Source organism: Halyomorpha halys, unplaced genomic scaffold, assembly GCF_000696795.3.
Source record: "Halyomorpha halys isolate HHAL.00 unplaced genomic scaffold, Hhal_1.1 Scaffold241.1, whole genome shotgun sequence".
Classification (NCBI taxonomy): domain Eukaryota; kingdom Metazoa; phylum Arthropoda; class Insecta; order Hemiptera; family Pentatomidae; genus Halyomorpha; species Halyomorpha halys.
In genome coordinates, this window is record NW_027105010.1 from 520,103 (window position 1) to 539,981 (window position 19,879).

A 19,879-nucleotide genomic window follows, 5' to 3' on the forward strand; every position below is an offset into this window, starting at 1 on the left:
ATATATATTATATTGATGTAAATTCATAACTGTATAAATATACATGTATATGTATATACACATAGATACAAACATACACATACGTATAATAATGTGAGAATGTACAGTAAAAACAAGTCTAAGAAAAAGACATAACAAGCAGGATAAAGAATTATAAATAAATTTTAACCTGATTACTTAAAACCTCTTATTTTTCTCGATACCATTATCAAAAGTATAAACACACAAATCAAAAAAATAATGCACCATCTTTAGTAGCTAAGTTATCATAAAACAGGAATGATAATCTTAAATTTCACTTTTAAGAAGGTTAAATTTGTATAGTAAGACAAATGGATTTTCATTAAAGACGTAAGATATTCCTAAAAATTTGAAAACTATTATTGATCATTAAAATCTGAAATAGTAACAGTGAAAATGATATAACATGGTATACATCTATTACATTTACCTTAACTCTAAGTATTTGTTCTCTCAAATCTTGGAGGTCATTAAATGTTGATTGTGCAGTTATTGAATAGACTAACACAAATCCTTGTCCATTTTTCATGTATAAATCACGCATTGCAGTAAATTGTTCCTGAAATCAATAAATTTATAATTGTTACAGTTCCCTAAACTTTCTTGTTTTAAAAATAAAACAATAGAAATGTTATTTCAAAATAATTAAGTCTATCTAATAAATACAATTATGAAAATAAGATGAAAGGAATATGGTCCGGGTGCGGTCAAGAAAAACTCAAATAGTAGAAATATACTAATTGGCTCATTAAATTAGTATATTTCTACTATTTGAGTTTTTCTTGACCGCACCCAGACCATATTCCTTTCATCTTCACACACGGTCAATCAATAATCTTCCAATTATGAAAATAACGTTCTAAATAATTTCATTATATTTTATAAAACCACACTTTTTTATATCTCGACACACAGTAAGTTTAAAAGTAACAGACAGTAAAAAATTAGAAGATGCAAAGAGTTCAGGCTTACAAAAAAAAAAAAAAAATGGGTATTAAGTAAAGTAAAAATTTATAGCCAGAGACAAAATGAGTGTGACCTTTGTCGTTCCCAAGAAAGATTCACACCCTATTTCCTAGCAGAGTTTACTAAACTTAACCTCTGTTTATGGCAGTGTATTGTCTTGTGTCCGCAGCCTGTTCATAGAAACTCCTACAGGAAATAGTAGAATTTATCATACTTAACCATGTATTTCACAATATTTTGATGTTAGATACTGATCAGTAGTTTTAGAAAGTTCAGTAGAAAAAAAACATGAATTTATTCATTACTTTAAACAGAATAATAGATAGTAGTTGGGTTTTAACAAAGACCCAGTTATCATCTTTGTTACAATGAAGACAACCCTGACAAAGCCCTGCCAAGTAGGACAAAACATTGGTTAACAATAAATATTTTTTTCTACTATTTTAGTACCTTTATAGACCGCCACCCAGTCAATCTTCCTACAATCCACTTCATGCAGGCAACTATCTTCTTCCAATAAGAATAATAGATAATTAGTAGGGGCATCTGTCAATGCCTAGTTTGAGATTTTCACCATTTCCTGGTAATAGACACTAGTTTTCCAAGAATGAGACTATCGGATGTTGTAGCACCATCATAATTAAAGATGGGTGTTTGTTTGATTAAAGGGTGATCATGAAGCTATCACCTTTTTGCACAACAGTTCTTTTCAGAATAACATAGTTCAATACTTTAATAAACCGGCTAAAATTGATTAATTAAATTTCATGATAAAATTAGACCTATTCTCTTAAGTGAAACAGATATTATCCTTATCTCTATTTTTCAAACTTTAATGACGAGCTCAAGAAGGCATAAAACGTACCTAAGCTATATGACATCTTAACTCATCTGTGCATAAGGTTGGCCAATCCTGGTTTCAATCATATTAATCACATTTAATAATAAACAATAAATAAAAATATAACATGTCTAATGAAGTCATCACAAAATTAGGAGCTCGATCCCACACAACATTGTCCTAGTGAACCTATATTGAATGGGTTCCCAACTGAACTTATCTTTCGATAATATAGATCTTGATAAATTCGTATTGGTTACAGGTACATAATTTGAACTTTTTAGGGGGAGGATGACAAGCTTTTAAAAGAAATAATAGATATTTTAAATAATAATAAATAAGAACAATAATCATAAAATTAATTTAAATTTCAAGGCATGAACTGATTAAAATAAAAAAAACGAAACAACAATCAATGGACGTGCAAACACAATTAATTAAGCATAAATAGAAAATTAAAACTGAAACAGGACACAAAGTGAGAGCATTGGTTTAACAGCTGAGGATTACGGTTATCGATAAGTAAACGCATCAGCTAAAATTACCTTATGTGGCAATGAGAGCTCCCTAAACCGCTGTATGTTTCTCAAGTTCTTAACTTTGTTATTGCTACTATAGTGCTAAAATCTGCTTACCATTTTGTGTGCATCTAGATGTGCTTAATAAATTCCGAAAAGTGTGCATAATCTCAAACAGATATGCACACACTCACATACAATACATTTAAATATATTTTGAAAATATTAATGAGAATCTAGGGACACATCTGAATACTTATAAAACAAAGTTTTATAGCATTATTAAACGGAATTTTTAACAACATGAACATCAATCATAATGACTAAATGGGAAAAAAAAAAAAAAAAAGCTCAAAAACTAAAAATAAAAGAAACCAAAACACTAATATCAAAAAGATCATATTTTAATATTAAAATATAGGTAATACCGTTCCAGCTGTGTCTAGAATTTCCAACATGCACTGTTGGCCATCAACTTCAACTTGTTTTCGATAGCTGTCTTCAATTGTAGGATCATATTTTTCAACAAAAATACCTTGAACAAACTGGACTGTGAGGGCTGATTTTCCTACACCTCCACTTCCAAGAACAACAATTTTATATTCACGCATGATGAATAATCTAAAAAACAAAAGAATAAAAGTAATAACAAGTTAGATAATAATTTGACAGATTCATAACAAACTTAAAAGAATTGAATGTTATAAATAATATTTAAAAACAACAATTATATTGTTAATATTTAAAAGAAGAATGTAATTGGGATAGTGGGTAAGTGTAAGAAGATAGAGGTATAGGTCAATTGATTAAATACTAATGAACTAAAATTTAGAATTCACTAAATATAGAGTAAAACTACATTATACTACCATTAAATAACTAATATATTCATCACTAAAGCCACTTGATCTTTTGAAATTAAAATTACAATTGTTTATAGAATCACCACATGCCAAATTACCTCACTTTCATTTTTTGGACTGATTTGTTCCTTAAAGGAGTTGGGACTTTGCTTGGACAAAAATTATTAATGACGCCTCTCCTACCCGCGATGGCATAGAATACTGAATGAATTATAAATGAACATAATTATCTTTAAATTTTTCATGCATCAAATACTCGATAGTTTAGGGAAGTTTCTAGCAGGGAGATGAGGATGATCTTGGAAACTAGGAAAGGCAGCAGTAGAGAAACAAAAAGCTCTTGATATAAATTTTAAACTTTCAGATAGACTAAATAAGAGATCAAGGAAGTATAGTCCTCCTGGAAGGACTAATTGATTTTTCCAGTATGCAAAATCAATCTAGAAAGGGTGTTAGGGGCAGACTGGTTGACTGTTTATGACTGGTTTCCCTTGAACTATTGACTAAGCTTCTTAGGGAGAAGCCTAACCTGAATTCCTGGCTCCATAAGTAGAAGAAAGATAAATAGAAAAAGAAACATACACAAAAAAGAGGATAGACAAAAGAATCAACAGAGAACTCTGCTGATTAATGGTATAACTAGGGCCGAAATATCCTGATTTCGATAAAGAGGAGATATATTCTTCTTTTGCTGCCTAGGTTGTCAAGACGAAAGGGACATCATGGGACAATAGATGAAATAATTCTAAAAAATTACTTAAATTAATAAATAACATGTAATTACATAAATATATCGTGTGATGGCACCATTTATTTTAGAATTTAAAGATAACAAAATATCAGGAAGAAAATGGTGATTAAGAGAGCTAAAACACAAGATACTATAAAAGTGTGAGTTGTTCAAACGATTTGCCACAATTTTCGACAGTTGATGCTGGAGCCAGGTTAGAATGACATTTTAAAGGATCGGCAGATCACATTAATGGTTTTGCAAGAGCCTGTCAATATCTCAGAAAAAATAAAGATGTAGTGGATGGGGCCATTGAGCAAAGGGTATACTAATCACATGCAGGAGCTGCTTTTGAAGTAGCACTAAACTACATACAGAAATGCTCCACTACATTCTAGTATACAATATTTTTGAGAGGTTGTGGTGTAATTTGGCTTTTTCAGCACTTAAGTTAGTGATGACGCACCAGTTCCATTGAGTAGATGGGAGGATATGCCAATGGATGTAATCTCATTACAACCTTCATGTTGATATTTCTGTTTCTAAAATCAACAACTGATGTCGCAGCATTTGGTCTCGAAATGAAAGATTTTGGGCTATAGAAACTTTGACAGTTTAAATAATAGATTTTGTAAACTAATAGATGAAATATTTATCAATTTATTTAGCTTTCTAGTTTTTGAAGAAGGTACACAAATAATCAAAAATAAGATTTTGGGAACTGACTCCAAATAGATTAAAAAAATTTGCTTGCATATTGATCTCATGAGATCAATTTAACTTAATGAGGTGTAGATAGTTGACCATAGATAAACAGATTGGAGAAGATGGTCGGGGGGTACGGTCAGCAAAAAATAAACATAAATAAACAAATGATTATTTACTTATGCCGGCACAAATAAATAATTTTTTGTTTATTTATTCTGACAACACCCCTGACCATCTTCTCCAATCAATTTTACTTAAGTTTAAATAAAGTTTTGAACCACATAACAGTTGAATGGTTATTAAAAACATAACTAGAGCAAACTGAAATTTATTACACAGGTATGAATAATAATACAGATGGCAGTAGAAATGAAAAAGCAGGTAGTATTCCCATGATTGAGAAAATGTATTTGCATATGCAATAACCAAACAGAAAATCTAATAGTCCTCGAAGTAACAGAGAGTATACTGACCAACTAAGCCATATTTACAAAGATGATTATAATTGTACACTGAGTCAGAAGAAACATATGCATTGAGTAGAATGAAAGAAATGGGCTAAAGGTAAGGTGGGTTCTACATTGAAAAGAACTGATGATCTAGTAAAAAGAATAAAAGTAAAATAATCATAGAAAAACTAACAAAAGATATTAGTAATAACTTAATGAACAATAAACAATTAACTTAAAATTGCATTAAAAGATACGATAGTATAACAGGGACGAATAAAAATAAACTGGCAAAGATACCAAGTAAAATTGACACATCAATAATCTACCATAATAAATACTTTTCAACAGCATAAACTAGGACATATATACCAATATATATTTTTTAATAAAACTAAACCAAACGGATAATTCTAGCCAATAGAATAAAAACACTTCTGGGATTAATAACTATAAGGCTCACAATTTTCGACAGAACATATTAAAAATATGAATAAGAGAGAGAAGTGAAGATGCACAAATGGTAGACATAATTTCCCATATGAAATCATGAGGTTTTTATAGTGCACGAATATGGGACAGTGGTCCCGAAACGTTGTACAATATCATGAATAAATAATTCATTCGAAAATGGAAGTGATTAACCTCAAAAAATTTTAAAAGAATTAAAAACATGAAGGAAAAAAAAAAAAAGGCCCTAGTAATGACACCATTTATTGAAAAAATAGGGAAATAAGAAGAGAAGCGATTGGATGTCAAGTCATTCCTTCATAAGATTTAGATTTTGTTTCTTCTTTTAATTAAATTTAAAATGCAAATAATTAACTTTATATTAAGGTAACGATTCATGTTGTGCCATAAGTATAATGCGCTAGTAACCAAGTTTATGTAGAATTTTTATTAATAAACACTCATTTATTTAAGTTTAATATTTTAGAAATAAAAACTTAATTATAAAAAATAATGTGCGGTTGTTTATTTAATATTTTAGATGGTTTAAAGATAAACTATAAAACTATATCTTATTAGCTATTTAAATCGGCATATTAGAATGTAAAATATAAATATATCATACATCTTTTATAACTAAAAACTTAAAGTTTTCCATAATGGGAAAAGCGGTTAAATCATTAAAATTAAAGTAAGTAAAAGAAAATGAGAAAATATAACATTCAATTTTACTTTTGTAAGATATTAACACATTAACAGTTATCTTAACCAATTTTTTTTCTTATTTTTCTACTAGAACTGTAATGTATTATTCTAAAGGAAAACAAGAATGTTCATTATAGCATTAATGATAGTGAAAAAACTAAACAGTAATATCATTAATAAATCACCAGGAAAAAACATCATCCAAAACATACTCAAATAGTAAGTAAATAATTTTTAACCTTTAACACAAAGCTATACATACAAATTCAGGGAAAAAGAAATATAAATATATTAAAATCTCCAGATATTATGTTTCATGGATTTTCCAAAACATCAAGCTGAATTGCAGATTGCATATGATAAAATAAAGATAAGCTCACTATGACTCACCCTTTCCATTAGATATGAAAACACATTCTAGAGGAAAACCACCAAAACTGTAATAATTCAAGTGATACTGTACACATCAATACATACACTATTTGCTTTTGTTCATATAAAAAGTTGAATAAAAGGATCTATAAATAATGAAGCCATAACCTCAACTTTATGTCATTATTCAGTTCTAATGATTTATAAGCTACAATAATTAAAATTTTAAGCAGGAACATTTATCAACTTAATCATTAGACAGTATTTATAATAATTAATTATGTTTCATTATTAAAAACAAATTATTCAATCAAATACAAAAGTACATAATGAATACAATTAAATGGACAAGGAACCTTAAATTTTAAATATTTATAAACCAGAACTTATCAAAGGTTAGTTTTATAATTAGTAGATAAAAAAAACAAAACAAAACTATCCTATTAAATTGTTGTGAATAACAGAGTGATAGGGCGTACGAAATTGAAACAAACTAGATTAACTGAATATAACTTAAAAACAATTCAAGATGTAAGAACGATCTGACAGGAATCAACCTTATCAAAAGTCTGGATCAGTTCTTTTAAACAAAATCATAACATTCTTAAAAAATACATAACATAAAACAACAAACACTGTTGCTTCATTAATAAATATATCATCTCAAGGAACTACTGAAATAGTTATCACTAAGAATGTTTCAGATATTAATAGCAAATTTATAAAGATAATAAGCCATATCCATAGCTAAGTCAAGAAAAGAGTTTGCTGAGTAATATTAAATATCTCAGATTCCAACAATTGGAAACATAATGGTACTTACTGATACTAAGGTAAAAATCTGGAATAGAGAAACTTCATTTTATCTTACAATTTAATAAGAATATAAACTATAAACAATTTATAACTAACCTGATATAAGATCTATATATGCCGTAAAAAGATCCTTAAACGATGTGCAGTTCAAAAATACATTCTTCTAGTCCGCCATAGCACCATTAATCGCAGATTTCTAGGAAGATTCTAAACAATCTAACAGTTTCTAAAGTAATTCATTGAACCAATAACTAAACCTAAATGAAGTCGAATTCTGATTCTGAAGTAAAATTCATATAATTGGCAATGCCTGTCATACCGTTATACAGAGAGAAGCAGGGCGATGGCTTATTAAACTTTCTAAGTATGTTCTCATTTCAGTGTTGCCATTACGATCACTGTATTGTAAATACATTGATGAATAAATTTCCATGTTAAAATTCGTCAAATAAATATTTAAAATTATAAAAACAAAGTTACACTTCAAAATTATTCATAAATTGGAAGGTAGATAAAAAATGTTGGTATAAATTTGGGAGGGGTACAAACACACGAAATAGGTTACCAAATTACATCATGTAAAGAATTCTTATTGAACTCTTATAATTAAAGATAATTATTTTCCATTATCATTTATAGATCATATAAATTATTGTTATCAAAAGTCAGTTTTATTAATTAGCAGTTCAGACTAACCCAAGTTACATACTTTTACTAATAATTTTCGACTGCCTTAGAAAAGTAAAAGAATCCTATTAAAGAACTATTATAGCTACGGATATATAATATATGGAATGTTCCAAATTGCGTTTCGTGGAGAGAAAAACATTACATCTTAGGTAATAAGGGACCATGCAAACTGCAGATGCGCATCAAGAGGAGTGGAAGACATATACGATTAAAATTTCGGCTTAAGATTGGAGCCTAATCTTCACTAAATGGAAATTTAGTGAGCCGTTTAGTCCCCTTACCGCTTAATCCAACCTTGCCGAACTGCTTTTAACCACAAGGCTACTTAAATCACTTGAAAAAAATAACAATATATTTACGGGGAAATACATAAAATACTTTTTATTGGAAGAAGATAGTTGACCGTATGAAATAGATTGTAGGAAGATAGTCCGGGTGGCGGTCAATAAAAATATCAAAATAATGTAGTAAAAGAAAACTATTTTACTAATTACCCATACATATAATGTTTTTATTAATGTATATTTGTGCTATGTTGAATCAAAGTTTGGTAAAGCTTCGGCTTCACTTCCTTCACTCTGTTGGGAAGGTAGTGGATGAAAACGGCCGACTGTAAGTGAAATCCCTATCAATGGAAGATACTAGAATCAATCAAAGATCGCCACCAATTACCTCGTTCATACAAAATAGACTGCTCTTTATAACAAATCCAATAGTTTTTATGCCCTGGAAGTTGTGATTCATTTATGACTATATTGAAAATGATTGGATACGAGAGCAGGTCGATAAGTAATTGAAGTAATTAAGGAAAAACCGTTTTAGTGAAATATAATGCGACCCATTTGATCCCTATAGACGTAACTATATAGTACATACATTTTGATAAATGAATCTTCGAGTATCAGGTTATAGGCATTAAATTTTGAGAATATTGATAGTATTCAATGTCGATAAAAACAAAAATCAACAGTTGATAGATCGTTCGTAATTGATAAGGTATTGTGATTTCCAAATTTTGATTGTAGAATATCCAAAACGTAAATAGAGCCCATAAAAGATAGAAAATATTGATGTGGATGTATATTAAATAATAAATAATGTGTGAATGCAAACGAGCGCTGGACTGCAGCGTTAATTGTAAAAAAATTAAGTCCCATAAATTAAAGGGACAACACTGTTAAATTTTATAATACAGTAAGATTTTTTATTTATTGCTAATTACAACTGTACATTATAATACATTTAGTAAATTTGATCTCAGTTAGTGAGTGATACAGGGGTGTAGAGAAAGTACCCATTGGTAGCACTCTAATCACGTTTTACATTAGCAGGACTCGTGGCCATCTTCTTTTCAGGCGCCTCGGATTGTCAGGAATGGAAGAGAAAGCAAGGTTAGAATATGGTGGTATGGGAGTTTGTAATGGAAGGAATAATATCTGATTCGGGCTAGATCGGTTACATATGGAACATTAAGGTTTTTATCTAAGGTTTTTTATCTGTGACAAAGTAAGGAGCATTGAGGATTTTACGAAGGATTTTGGATTTGGATACGAGAGGAATTTAAAAGGTTTAGTGGAGCCCCAAAGCTCAACTCCGTATGACCAGATTGGCCCTATTACAGTCATGTAGATCAGCCTTTTGTAATGAATCGGAAGTTTAGACCATTTGTCCGGTAAGTGCTATAATAGTCGAAATCGACGTGCAATTTCTTGTCTTTTCAGTATTGTGTGAGGATTCCAGGTTAGTCGTTTGTCCAGATGTAGTCCAAGGTAGCGGATCTGTTCTACAGGGGTAAGATCAACATTATTAAAGGAAACTGTGTGGCAGTCGGAAGGTTTACGACAAAGGGTAAAGGTGATTAGATGGGATTTATTTTAATCCTCCAATTACGACACCATTCTTCGAGGGCTGTGGTGTGGGATTAGAGAGTTTTAGATGCAATTAAAGGGTTATTATTAACAGCGGGCACACATGTGTCATCGGCATACATGGTAAGGATAGTATTAGGATTGGTAGGGATGTCAGGTGTAGAGGATGGGACCGAGGATACTACCTTGATGAACAGCACCGGATTGAGAATAGAGGGATGAATAGGAACTATTGTAGTTTACTTGGAATAATCTATCAGTAAGAAAGGAACGAAGGTAGGAATCTACGGAGTTTGTAATGCAGTCCCGGGGGCCAGACTCATTAAAAAGCCTGTTCTACATCGGAAAAGACTCTTGTGCAGTACATTCCGCGCTCCAAAGATGACGAGAAAACGTTCAACACACGATGAAATTGCTGGATAGTGGAGTGGAATGTTCGGAATCCAAACTGGTTTTCAGGGATTATATGATTGGAATCTAGAATGGGGTATATGCGTTTTAAAAACAGTTTTTCGAAGATTTTGCTCATGATCGGTAATAGAGAGATAGGAGGTTAGGTATCATTTTAACTATTGATAATTTTCATGGGTCAGGAAAATATGTGGAACGGAGTACGGTGTTATATATGTAGGTAAGGAATAGGATGGTTTTCCGAGGAAAAAGTTTTAGAATATGGGATGTTATTAGGTCGTGTCCCGGAGCTTTGTGGGTAGGTAATCTTTGAATGATTCTAGATATCTCTGAAGGATGAAATGCTTTTGGTGGGAGGATCATTTTGAGGGGAATATTTAGTTTTGCTTCAATACATTCAAGGTGAATCGGGTTAAGGGTATCAGGATGTGGAATAAAGGTTTTAGTAAGGTGTTATCCGAATGTTTGTGATTTTTCTTTACCAGTTCTGGTTCAGGTTGGAGATTCGGTGAGAAGTGGGTGCTTAAAATCTTTGAAATTCAACTGTTTTGGTGGTCCTCTACAATGATTTGTCAGTGGTTGTAAGATTTTCAGTAAAGTAGATTGAATTTTGAATTTTTTGATTTCTACTTTCAGTTTGTTAGCCAATTTGGTGTAATACGTTTTTTCAGTTGGATACCTATGCCACTTCGATATTGTTCTGCGTTTTTCCCTTAATAAGATACGAATATGCTGTGGCAGGTTATTTTGTTTAATGTTATTGATTCTATCAGTCGATGTGTTGTCAGTTATACTTGTTCTTATTGATGATGTGAGTTTTTCAATAGCTTCGTCAATGTCTTGTTTGTCATCAGTCGAATGTTTAAGTCCAGTTCCGTTTCCAGGTCACATTTAAATTTTTCCCGATCAACTCTTCCTGTTATCAATGAAGGAGTGGAGAGCTTAGGTACAAAGCTTTAATGTAAAAAAATCAGAACTGCACTATGATCTGATGAAAGGTCATCCAGAGATTCAACAATGCCTTGAGAGGGAGAAATCTGGGAGGTGATAAATATGTGAAGGATATCAGGGCGCTTTTTGAGGGATGCTCGCCAATAAGTCGGATTTTTGTGAGAGAGAATGGAATAGGTTTCGGAGGTGGAAATACGGGGCAGGATGTTACCACGGGAGTGTGATGTGCGGCATCCCCATCGTTGGTGTTTAGCATTATATTCTTCTCCAGCAATGAAGCGCGGTCCGAGAATTCGGAATAAGGAATCAAGAAGGTTATTACCAGGAGGACAGTGTACATCTGAAAAGGTAACATGAAAAGGGCGAGTTGAAATGATAACCGAGGTTAATTGAATAGCACCAGTTGGGTTGGAAGGAATAAGGGAATGGGATCAGGATTTGTGGATAAGGATACAAGAACCAGCATGTGAAGTGTTGTCTGGGTGGTCTGATCTATGTGGAATGTAGTCACGTATGTAAAAGTGTGTCTTTTGGGTGAAATGAGTTTCACTCAGTTGGGCTATGTCAATGTGTTTATCATGTTGGAATAAGTTGAGTTCGTCACTGTGATTTTGTAGGTCATGAGCATTCCATCACATGACAGCAAGGGATTTTGTGCTCATCGCCGGAAATTAAGCGGGATTTCGAGTAGGATTCTTGTGAGAAGTTTAATGAGGGGTTTGATGGTCTCTTGAAGATCTTTCAGGAAGGATGTGAGGATAGAAGTTACATCCATTTGATTTTGGTAATGAGGACATGGATTAGGAGCTTGGGATGGATAGTTTGTGTAACTAGAAGTACTGAGTGAGGGCTGGGCTAGTCGTGATATGAGCGGAGCTGGGGTATGAGGAGCTGTTTCGGTTTTCAATGGTAGCTGGGACGGGGAGTTGGTTGGAGCAGCTGGACGACATGGAACTGGGATTGGATATGGCGGTGGCAATTTTACCCGTAAGGGTAGATGATGGGGAGGATTTTGATTACGTGGAGGTTGAGGCTGACAATGAGAGGTTAGGGGCTTAAAGGGAAAAGTCGGACGCGCCTGACGTCGAGGTTGGTTTTTCTTGATTGTGATCTCGGAGTAAGTCCGAGTTGAGTCTTGAGATCGATCTTGGGTTTTTGGTTGTACGAGCTCAATTTAGGACATTAAACGACTCATGAACAATTGCAGAGCGATGTGAACAGTGAACTGCACTTGCGACCATAACACATGATACTCTACATTAAGATAATAAAAATAAATTGTTGATTATTGGTAGTAAGGCATGGCTTACTACTCCACTGCTGCTACTCTCCGTATGCTAAAAATGACTAGGCAAGGTACTATAAATAAAATTAAAAAAACGGACGTTCAAGAAAATGGTTGGTAATTGTTGTGAAAGAACTAAGGAAGTGACAGTAGAGCTTATTTTGCATTCTTGGAATGAAGGAGGAATAGTTACTACAAAAGGAGATCCAAAATCATACGATTCAACAAGTCGACCTTATGTTTTGCAGACTACGTCGATGTAATTGGAAGAAATTTAGCAAATGATGACGAGGGACTGCAAGAATGAGACTAGTTTTAAATGAAATGAAGACGAAGTATAAGAACGCGAATCCTGTTGGTGAAGGTGAACTAGATGGATAGGTATATATTGAAAGCACTTCTTTAAGAAAGTAGAGGAATTCATCTATCACAAGTAAATTACATAATTGTATCAATTCTGAAATTCGGTGTCGGATATATGGCTCCAAATAGAATGGCTACTACGGACTCTAAAAGCACCTTAAGAGCAAAGACGTATCAAGGATTACCAAGGTGTACCTGTAAATGATTTTCATTAAACCCGTGCTGGCTAAAGGAATGAAATGCTGGACACTTCCTTGGACTATGAGAACTACGGCAGCGATTAAAGTCAATAATCAATATTTCGACCGGATGGAGTTGAAACAGCAAACTAGAGTGGATATCGCCTTATGCTACATCAAGAGGAGAGATATAGATTTAACTTTGGTGTAGGCATACAACAGAGTCATCGAGTGGTTGATGTCATATATACAACATTAGAGCGAGGTATGTACTGCACGGGAGTCTTCCTCGATGTTGAACAAGCTTTCGATCGAGTCTGGCATCCAGGTCTGCTCTATAAACTTCGTCAATTCCTACCCCCAACATATTTCCTTATAATCCGCTCCTACCTCACTGATAGAACCTTTAAAGTAAATCATAACCTAGCCTACTCATCTCTCTTTTCTCAGTCCGCCGGTGTTCCTCAAGGTAGTATCTTAGGTCCCATTCTTTATACGGTTTATACAGCTGACATCCCAACCCACCCTAACACAGTCCTAACAACATACGCTGATGACACATGTATACTTTCTGTAAACAACGACCCAACTAATGCATCACAAACACTACAGGCACACATAACATCTATTGAAGAATGGTGTAAAAACTGGAGAATCAAAATAAATCCTGAAAAATCCCACCAGATCACCTTTACTCTCCGTCGTAAACCTCTGCCCTCCTGTCCTACTGTATCCTTTCTAGATACACCACTAACACCTGTTGAGCAGATTCGATACTTAGGACTCCATCTTGACAAGAGACTTACTTGGAATCCACACACAAGACTGAAACGACAAGAAACTGCTCGTAGATTCCGATTGCTACAACACTTACTTGACAAACGCTCTAAACTTCCCATTCATTACAAAAAATTAGTATACACTTCAATAATCAGACCAATTTGGACATATGGAATTGAGCTCTGGGGCTCCACCAAACCATCAAATTCTTCCCGCATCCAATCGTTACAATCCAAAATCCTACGTAAAATCGTTGATGCTCCTTATTACGTCACAAATAAACTCATTCATAAAGACCTTAACATCCCATTCGTTGCAGATTTGACCCAAAACAGATATGCGTCTTTTTATTCCTTAACCATCCTAACCCATTAATTCTTAATCTTTCATCCTTAACAATCCCTGATAATCCTCCGAGGCGTCTGAAAAGAAGATGGCCACGGGACCTTCTAGTTTAAATTAATGTTTGAAGTACCACCAACGGGTGGTTCCTTCCCAAGATTTTCAAGTGTATATGAAACATACTACATATTTACCTGTTGTATTATGTTGTACAGTTGTAAATTACAATAAATAAAAAAAAAAAAAAAAAAAAAAAAAAAAAACTTTGGTGTAGGCATTCCTACCTGATAGAGCTGATATGAAGGTCATTATGCCATTGGTGGTTCATAAAGAAGCATCTTCCTATGGTCCAGATTGTTTTCCAGAGGCAGAGGATAGAGGTAAAAGGAAAACGTGACAGAGACCGGTCCAATTGTGACCGCCAGCTGTCAGATTTACTCATCTGATTTTTAGTTTTTTTTTCATCAGGTTTATAAAAAAATGGGGTCAAAGGTTCCATTTTTTAGTCTCCCCCATAACAGTGGTGATGGCAAATCAAAGAAGACGTCACGTCAATTGGCCCGCGATTAACACTACTGCAACATGCACGTCAGAACCTCGCTGTCCTTTCCACGATCAATTCGAGGACTAGTTGGGCAGCCTCGGACAAAGGACTACCTATGATCATCTTATAAAATACATTGTCTTCAGTATTTCGCCCACCAACAACTCTGCTTGAATTAGTGAGTGAGGGGAAGATTAAACGTCTCTACAGTTAAGTGGTGGTATATTAATACATGAGAACTTTTGTTATATCATATGTTTTATTTTTATTCATTTACTATTGAAAGATTTACTACTAGTTTAGAATACAAAGTTTGTATCTAAAATAAATTTGTTACCAATGAATCTTCTACATGTATGATCTGACTTCAACCTCAATTTTTCTTACAAATTTTGAATAAAAACTGTAAGAACATAAAATAAAAGGCTCCTGGTCGTAAAATATGTATGGACCCCTGAAGTTGTACTCTATACTTGAATAAGTACAGGTGACTGAACTTGGTACACTAAAGAGGGGTGACTGGTAGTTAAAGTTGCAGGACTGCTTGGTCCCAAGCGTGTAGCGCCAAATTTTGAAGAATTACACCACACCATTAAGATATGAAGTAAAAACTCCACTTATTTATAATTATTAAGTAAACATTCCACATCACAATAGTAGGGAGGAAAAGATGCATGAATACGACCTTCCACGCTGAAGTTATGCAGGTAAATTTAGTGAGTTATGTATTTTTTTAAACTTTACCTAATAAATAGTTTGGATATTAACAATAACAAGTTTGATGGTTTTTTGTTTCCTTTTTATAAATTCTGTACTTTAATATAAAGTCAAAAATTTTTTGCAACAAAGTATTACAGATCTTTTTTAAGTTAATATTTAAAATAACTTATACATGTAAGTTATATAATTACCGATTAAATATCATATGGTGAGACCTAAAAACCTCTTCATCCCCTTCGTCGACTTCCTATGAAATCAGAATATGAATTCGGAAAGTCTATGAAAATAAATAACGCGGGGGCCGTAGTAGGGACAAAGAAAACCCACATGAAAGTGAGTTGCCTAGCCTTTGCAAACGATTTAGCCCTCCTGGCGAAAACAGAGGAAGAGGCAATTAGTCAAATAAATACTCTGATAGCAATAGCGGAAAAAGCTGGCCTACAAGTCTCCTACGAAAAGACAGAATATATGACGACGGCAAAAAAGTAATAGAGACGAAATATGGACAGGCAAGAGTGACAAAGAAATTTAAATATCTGGGAAAGATAGTATGCAATAAAGGTTAGCAGAAAGAGAGCATAAAGGAGAAAATCATGAAGTCGGAAAGGCTAAGCTTCGCAACAGGCAATATTTACAAGAAGAACCTATCGTCTAACGCAAAAATAAGACATTACAACATGGTCATAAAACCAGTAATTTTATACGGAATGGTGACGTCTCTATGTGCGGCAAATAAAAAAAAACGGAAGTGTACTGCGTGGTCTCGGAAGAGAGGAAGCAAAGGCACACAGAAATGATGAGAAGATACTGGGAGAGAAGAAAAGCAAAAGTGAAAAGGGAAAAGTAATGATATTCGCATGGTCTTGAAAGGCCGTTCCGTGAAAAAAAAGTTATATATATGCTACTAACATATATATTATATGCTAAGATAATAATATTTATATATTATAAATAATATTGTATTAGATTAATCGCATAATATTAAAATATGCCCTCCGTCCGTAGGGCTTACTACAGAAGAAAAAAGATTAAATTGTATAAGTAAAGTAAATGTTCTGTCGGTAAGTCTGAAAATCAGATTAAAATTGTTGGGATGCAAGAATAAATTGTTGGGAAATTAGGTCAAAATTGTTGAGTAATGTTAGATTTTATTGTCGTATTTGTGGAGATTGTTGCAAGGAAATCGTTTTGAATTTTCATAAAATTCTCGGGTGTAATGGTTTAATATATTGAAGTAGGTAATTTGAAGAACTTGTTAATCTTTCCTGTTGAATTTTTTTTAAAACAATCTCCTTATCTATATCTTACCAACCTATATAGTTGATTGTGTCATCGTAGCTTTAAAATAGATTAGCTTTTAATGGTAGTGAACTTAGTACTGGGAACAATATTTCTCTGATTAAAGTGAGATTGTGGGTCAAAATTTGAATAATAAATAAATATAAATCACAAATCTCCTTTCTATTAATAACTTCGTTTCAACGATGACCTTATACCTCTTTGTGAATAAATCGATAACTGGTCTAACTTTGAGACCAGGTCATGAAAAGAAATATGTTTCAAAATTTCTTATCGTTCTTTTGAACAAAGTTGGCTGTTTAAAAATCGTCTAAGAAGATATGAAAACATATCATTACGCCAGTCATTTATTCCAAACAATGGTGACTTATTATGAGGTCGGTTAGTTCTAATTTTTTGTTATTTTTTAGGGACCAATTCTGAGTATTAACTTTTTAACTGAGCCATTAAGCTGAGTTACTGAGTGGATAATATTTTTGTTTTATATGTTTCATTTTGCTTTTTTACTTCTTAAAGAAGTTATTTCGTTTAAATAGTTATTAAGAAATTGTGTTCTTGATGCCATTATAAGGGGACGTTTTTTGAAGTTTTCAAGTTGATTATACAAATGTTAAAATTAATACTGATTTGTTTAAAAAGCAATGAAACTTTTCCAAAAGTATTTTAAGACTTTCAACAATCGAAAGAAATTCTGGTATTTATTATAGATCCTCTTTAAGGAAAATTTAACGAATTAAGATTTCATCCGTTCGAAAATGAAAAATTTTCCTAGTAAGATTTTTAGATACTAAACAGCGAAAAGTCTGTAAATAAGTAGGCCTATATCTTATACTGAATGAAAACCTTGTTTGTGGAATATAAGAGGTTTTCCTACTTATTGGAGCTACGCTTATAAACTTCATAAAATTTAGCTTATAGCCTACTAACACTGAATTTTCGGATTTCATGATTTGTTCAGTTTTAGTTTTGTTGAAATTAAAATTAAATTAATATGAGTTATGTACTGCCTAAGAACAATATTATCCAAAATACTGTAGCTGTGGAAATACTGTACATGGTACTGTACCTTTACTTAAAAGCAGACTTATGGTATCTGAAGTTGTTCTAGTTTTTGCAGGGCTTAATGCCAAGGCGCGTCTTAACATTGTGGCTTTCTCTCTAAAGGAATGATTATGATTATGCAGACAATTGTGGTACACTGTATTCACTAAAACTACTAGCTACAGACCGTACGTTAAACCCGCCAGACGCCTCTTTAGAGTAAGGTGGACAAATTAGCCTGATAAATAACGAAGTGTTTATTTATTTTCTTAGCAATAAAAATTAATGTTTTAAACCCTAAAATTTAATGTTAAGCTACTGGTACTGGAACTAGTACTAGGGGGGGGGAGGAACAAGTCCGGCAAGTGGGCCTATTGGTCCTTTTTGCCATCCCCAAGACAAACCAATGGAATGACTCTTTATGTATCTTATTCCTCTATATCGAACCTTTTCGTCTTTCTAATGAAATTCAAAAGGGACTACCAATCTATAGAGGAAGCCTCATTTCCTTTAATTCTATCAGAGCCTAATAGCCTGTATCTTAATGACGCATACCTATCACAATCTGCTATGTAATGTAAGGCAGTCTCTGGGCCCTGACCGCATAAGCAGCAGGTTTCACCATGAACTACTCCACATATCTTAAGATGTCTTTTAAGTCTGCAGTGACCTGTCAGGACTCCTATTAATAATTAATAACAAGCTGAAGCTTCTTTAAGCACGCTAGTGATTCTAAGGCTTGTTTACACTCTCTTACCAAATTAGAGGTTAATGTTAAGCTAACAACGAGTACGAAAACTTTGAGAGATTACAAGTTATCAATATCCCCAGCACTGTCGCCCTCTTCTCGGCTGTGCCCTTTACCACCAATGTGCTTATGGTCCAAGCGGGAGCACTCCATGTTACAACGCAGTAAAATTATTTGTGTTTTTTTTTTCAGTAGTTAGTCTTTAAAATGAAACATTACACTTCGAGTTAAATGTATGATCGTCTTCAATACGAAGACCTCTAAACGTAGATATTGTTGATTCATTCAAATTGCTTGTTTTATTAACTAAGTAAATTCTTTACTAAATCAAAAAGGAGGATGCTTAAATTTTATTGGCCAATTCTTTGTTTATCGGTTAATATTTGTTTTATCAACAGTCCACCTTCACATTAAAAGAAAAAGTTCGTTTTTTAGATACAGATCATTTTTTTTGTTTTCGATTTGTAAGAGATCTATGAGCTTTTATTTGAATAAAGTAAAGATATCTCTTTGGAATATGAATAAAATGATAAACTAAATGATCATTCTGATAATGATCCTGACAATACTGTCAGAAAGAACTCAAACAAAATCTAATATAGTGATGGAAGCAGAAACCACAGCAGAAGAAATAAGAAATGGAAGGTTAAATACTTTTACAAAAAGTATGCTGAATCAATTTTTAAAATTGATGCAAAAAATATGTGTGGGAAAAGGGGTTCTAGAAAAATCTATCTGAAATTTTCGATAAAAATTCCTAGATCGAAACCATGGATAACTAAAGGATTAGAAAATCGTTTATAAACCAAGATTTGAGATATTCGATTATTACAATTCAGGCTGGATCTGTAACTACAGAGAAATACCAAGGGTTTAGACCACGAAAAATGTGTGCATTTTGTCTTTTCATAAAATTATCTTGCTTTCAATGAGCCTTAGCCAGGTGACTCGACGCTGTACGCCCGCTTTTCAATTTAGAAGATTTAGCTAACTAAGATTGTCTTTCTACCTCAATTTTGTCTCTGCATCTAATCTTGGCACGGGCCAGCTTCTTCTCTAGTGGCTTCTTATGAATCATGTCATCCGTTATTCTGGTGACATTTTCTGCCCTTCTCAGGCTATCATCATACCATGAAATCAGCATAACAAAATATTACTAAAGATTCAGAAAAGCCATTTGTGAAAAACTTGTGAACATTTCCTACTCTATATTTATATA

The 19,879-nt window shown here is 33.0% G+C and overlaps 1 protein-coding gene across 2 annotated transcripts in view; it reads right to left on the reverse strand.

The window, feature by feature from the left end:
- The window catches only part of Rap1 (RAS oncogene family member Rap1), a 15,747-nt gene extending 8,053 nt beyond the window's left edge, over positions 1 to 7,694 (reverse strand). Inside the window, exons 1-3 of one of the 2 annotated variants that reach the window (XM_014419560.3) lie at positions 7,536 to 7,694; positions 2,775 to 2,967; positions 452 to 580 (exon numbers count right to left, since the gene is read on the reverse strand). In XM_014419560.3, coding sequence (XP_014275046.1) covers positions 452 to 580; positions 2,775 to 2,957 — 312 coding nt within the window. In that variant the 5' untranslated portion in view covers positions 2,958 to 2,967; positions 7,536 to 7,694. Of the gene's footprint in view, positions 1 to 451; positions 581 to 2,774; positions 2,968 to 6,513; positions 6,539 to 7,535 lie in introns of those variants that run through there. The other variant, XM_014419562.3, reaches the window with a different exon arrangement.
- Between the last annotated feature and the right edge of the window lie 12,185 nt (positions 7,695 to 19,879).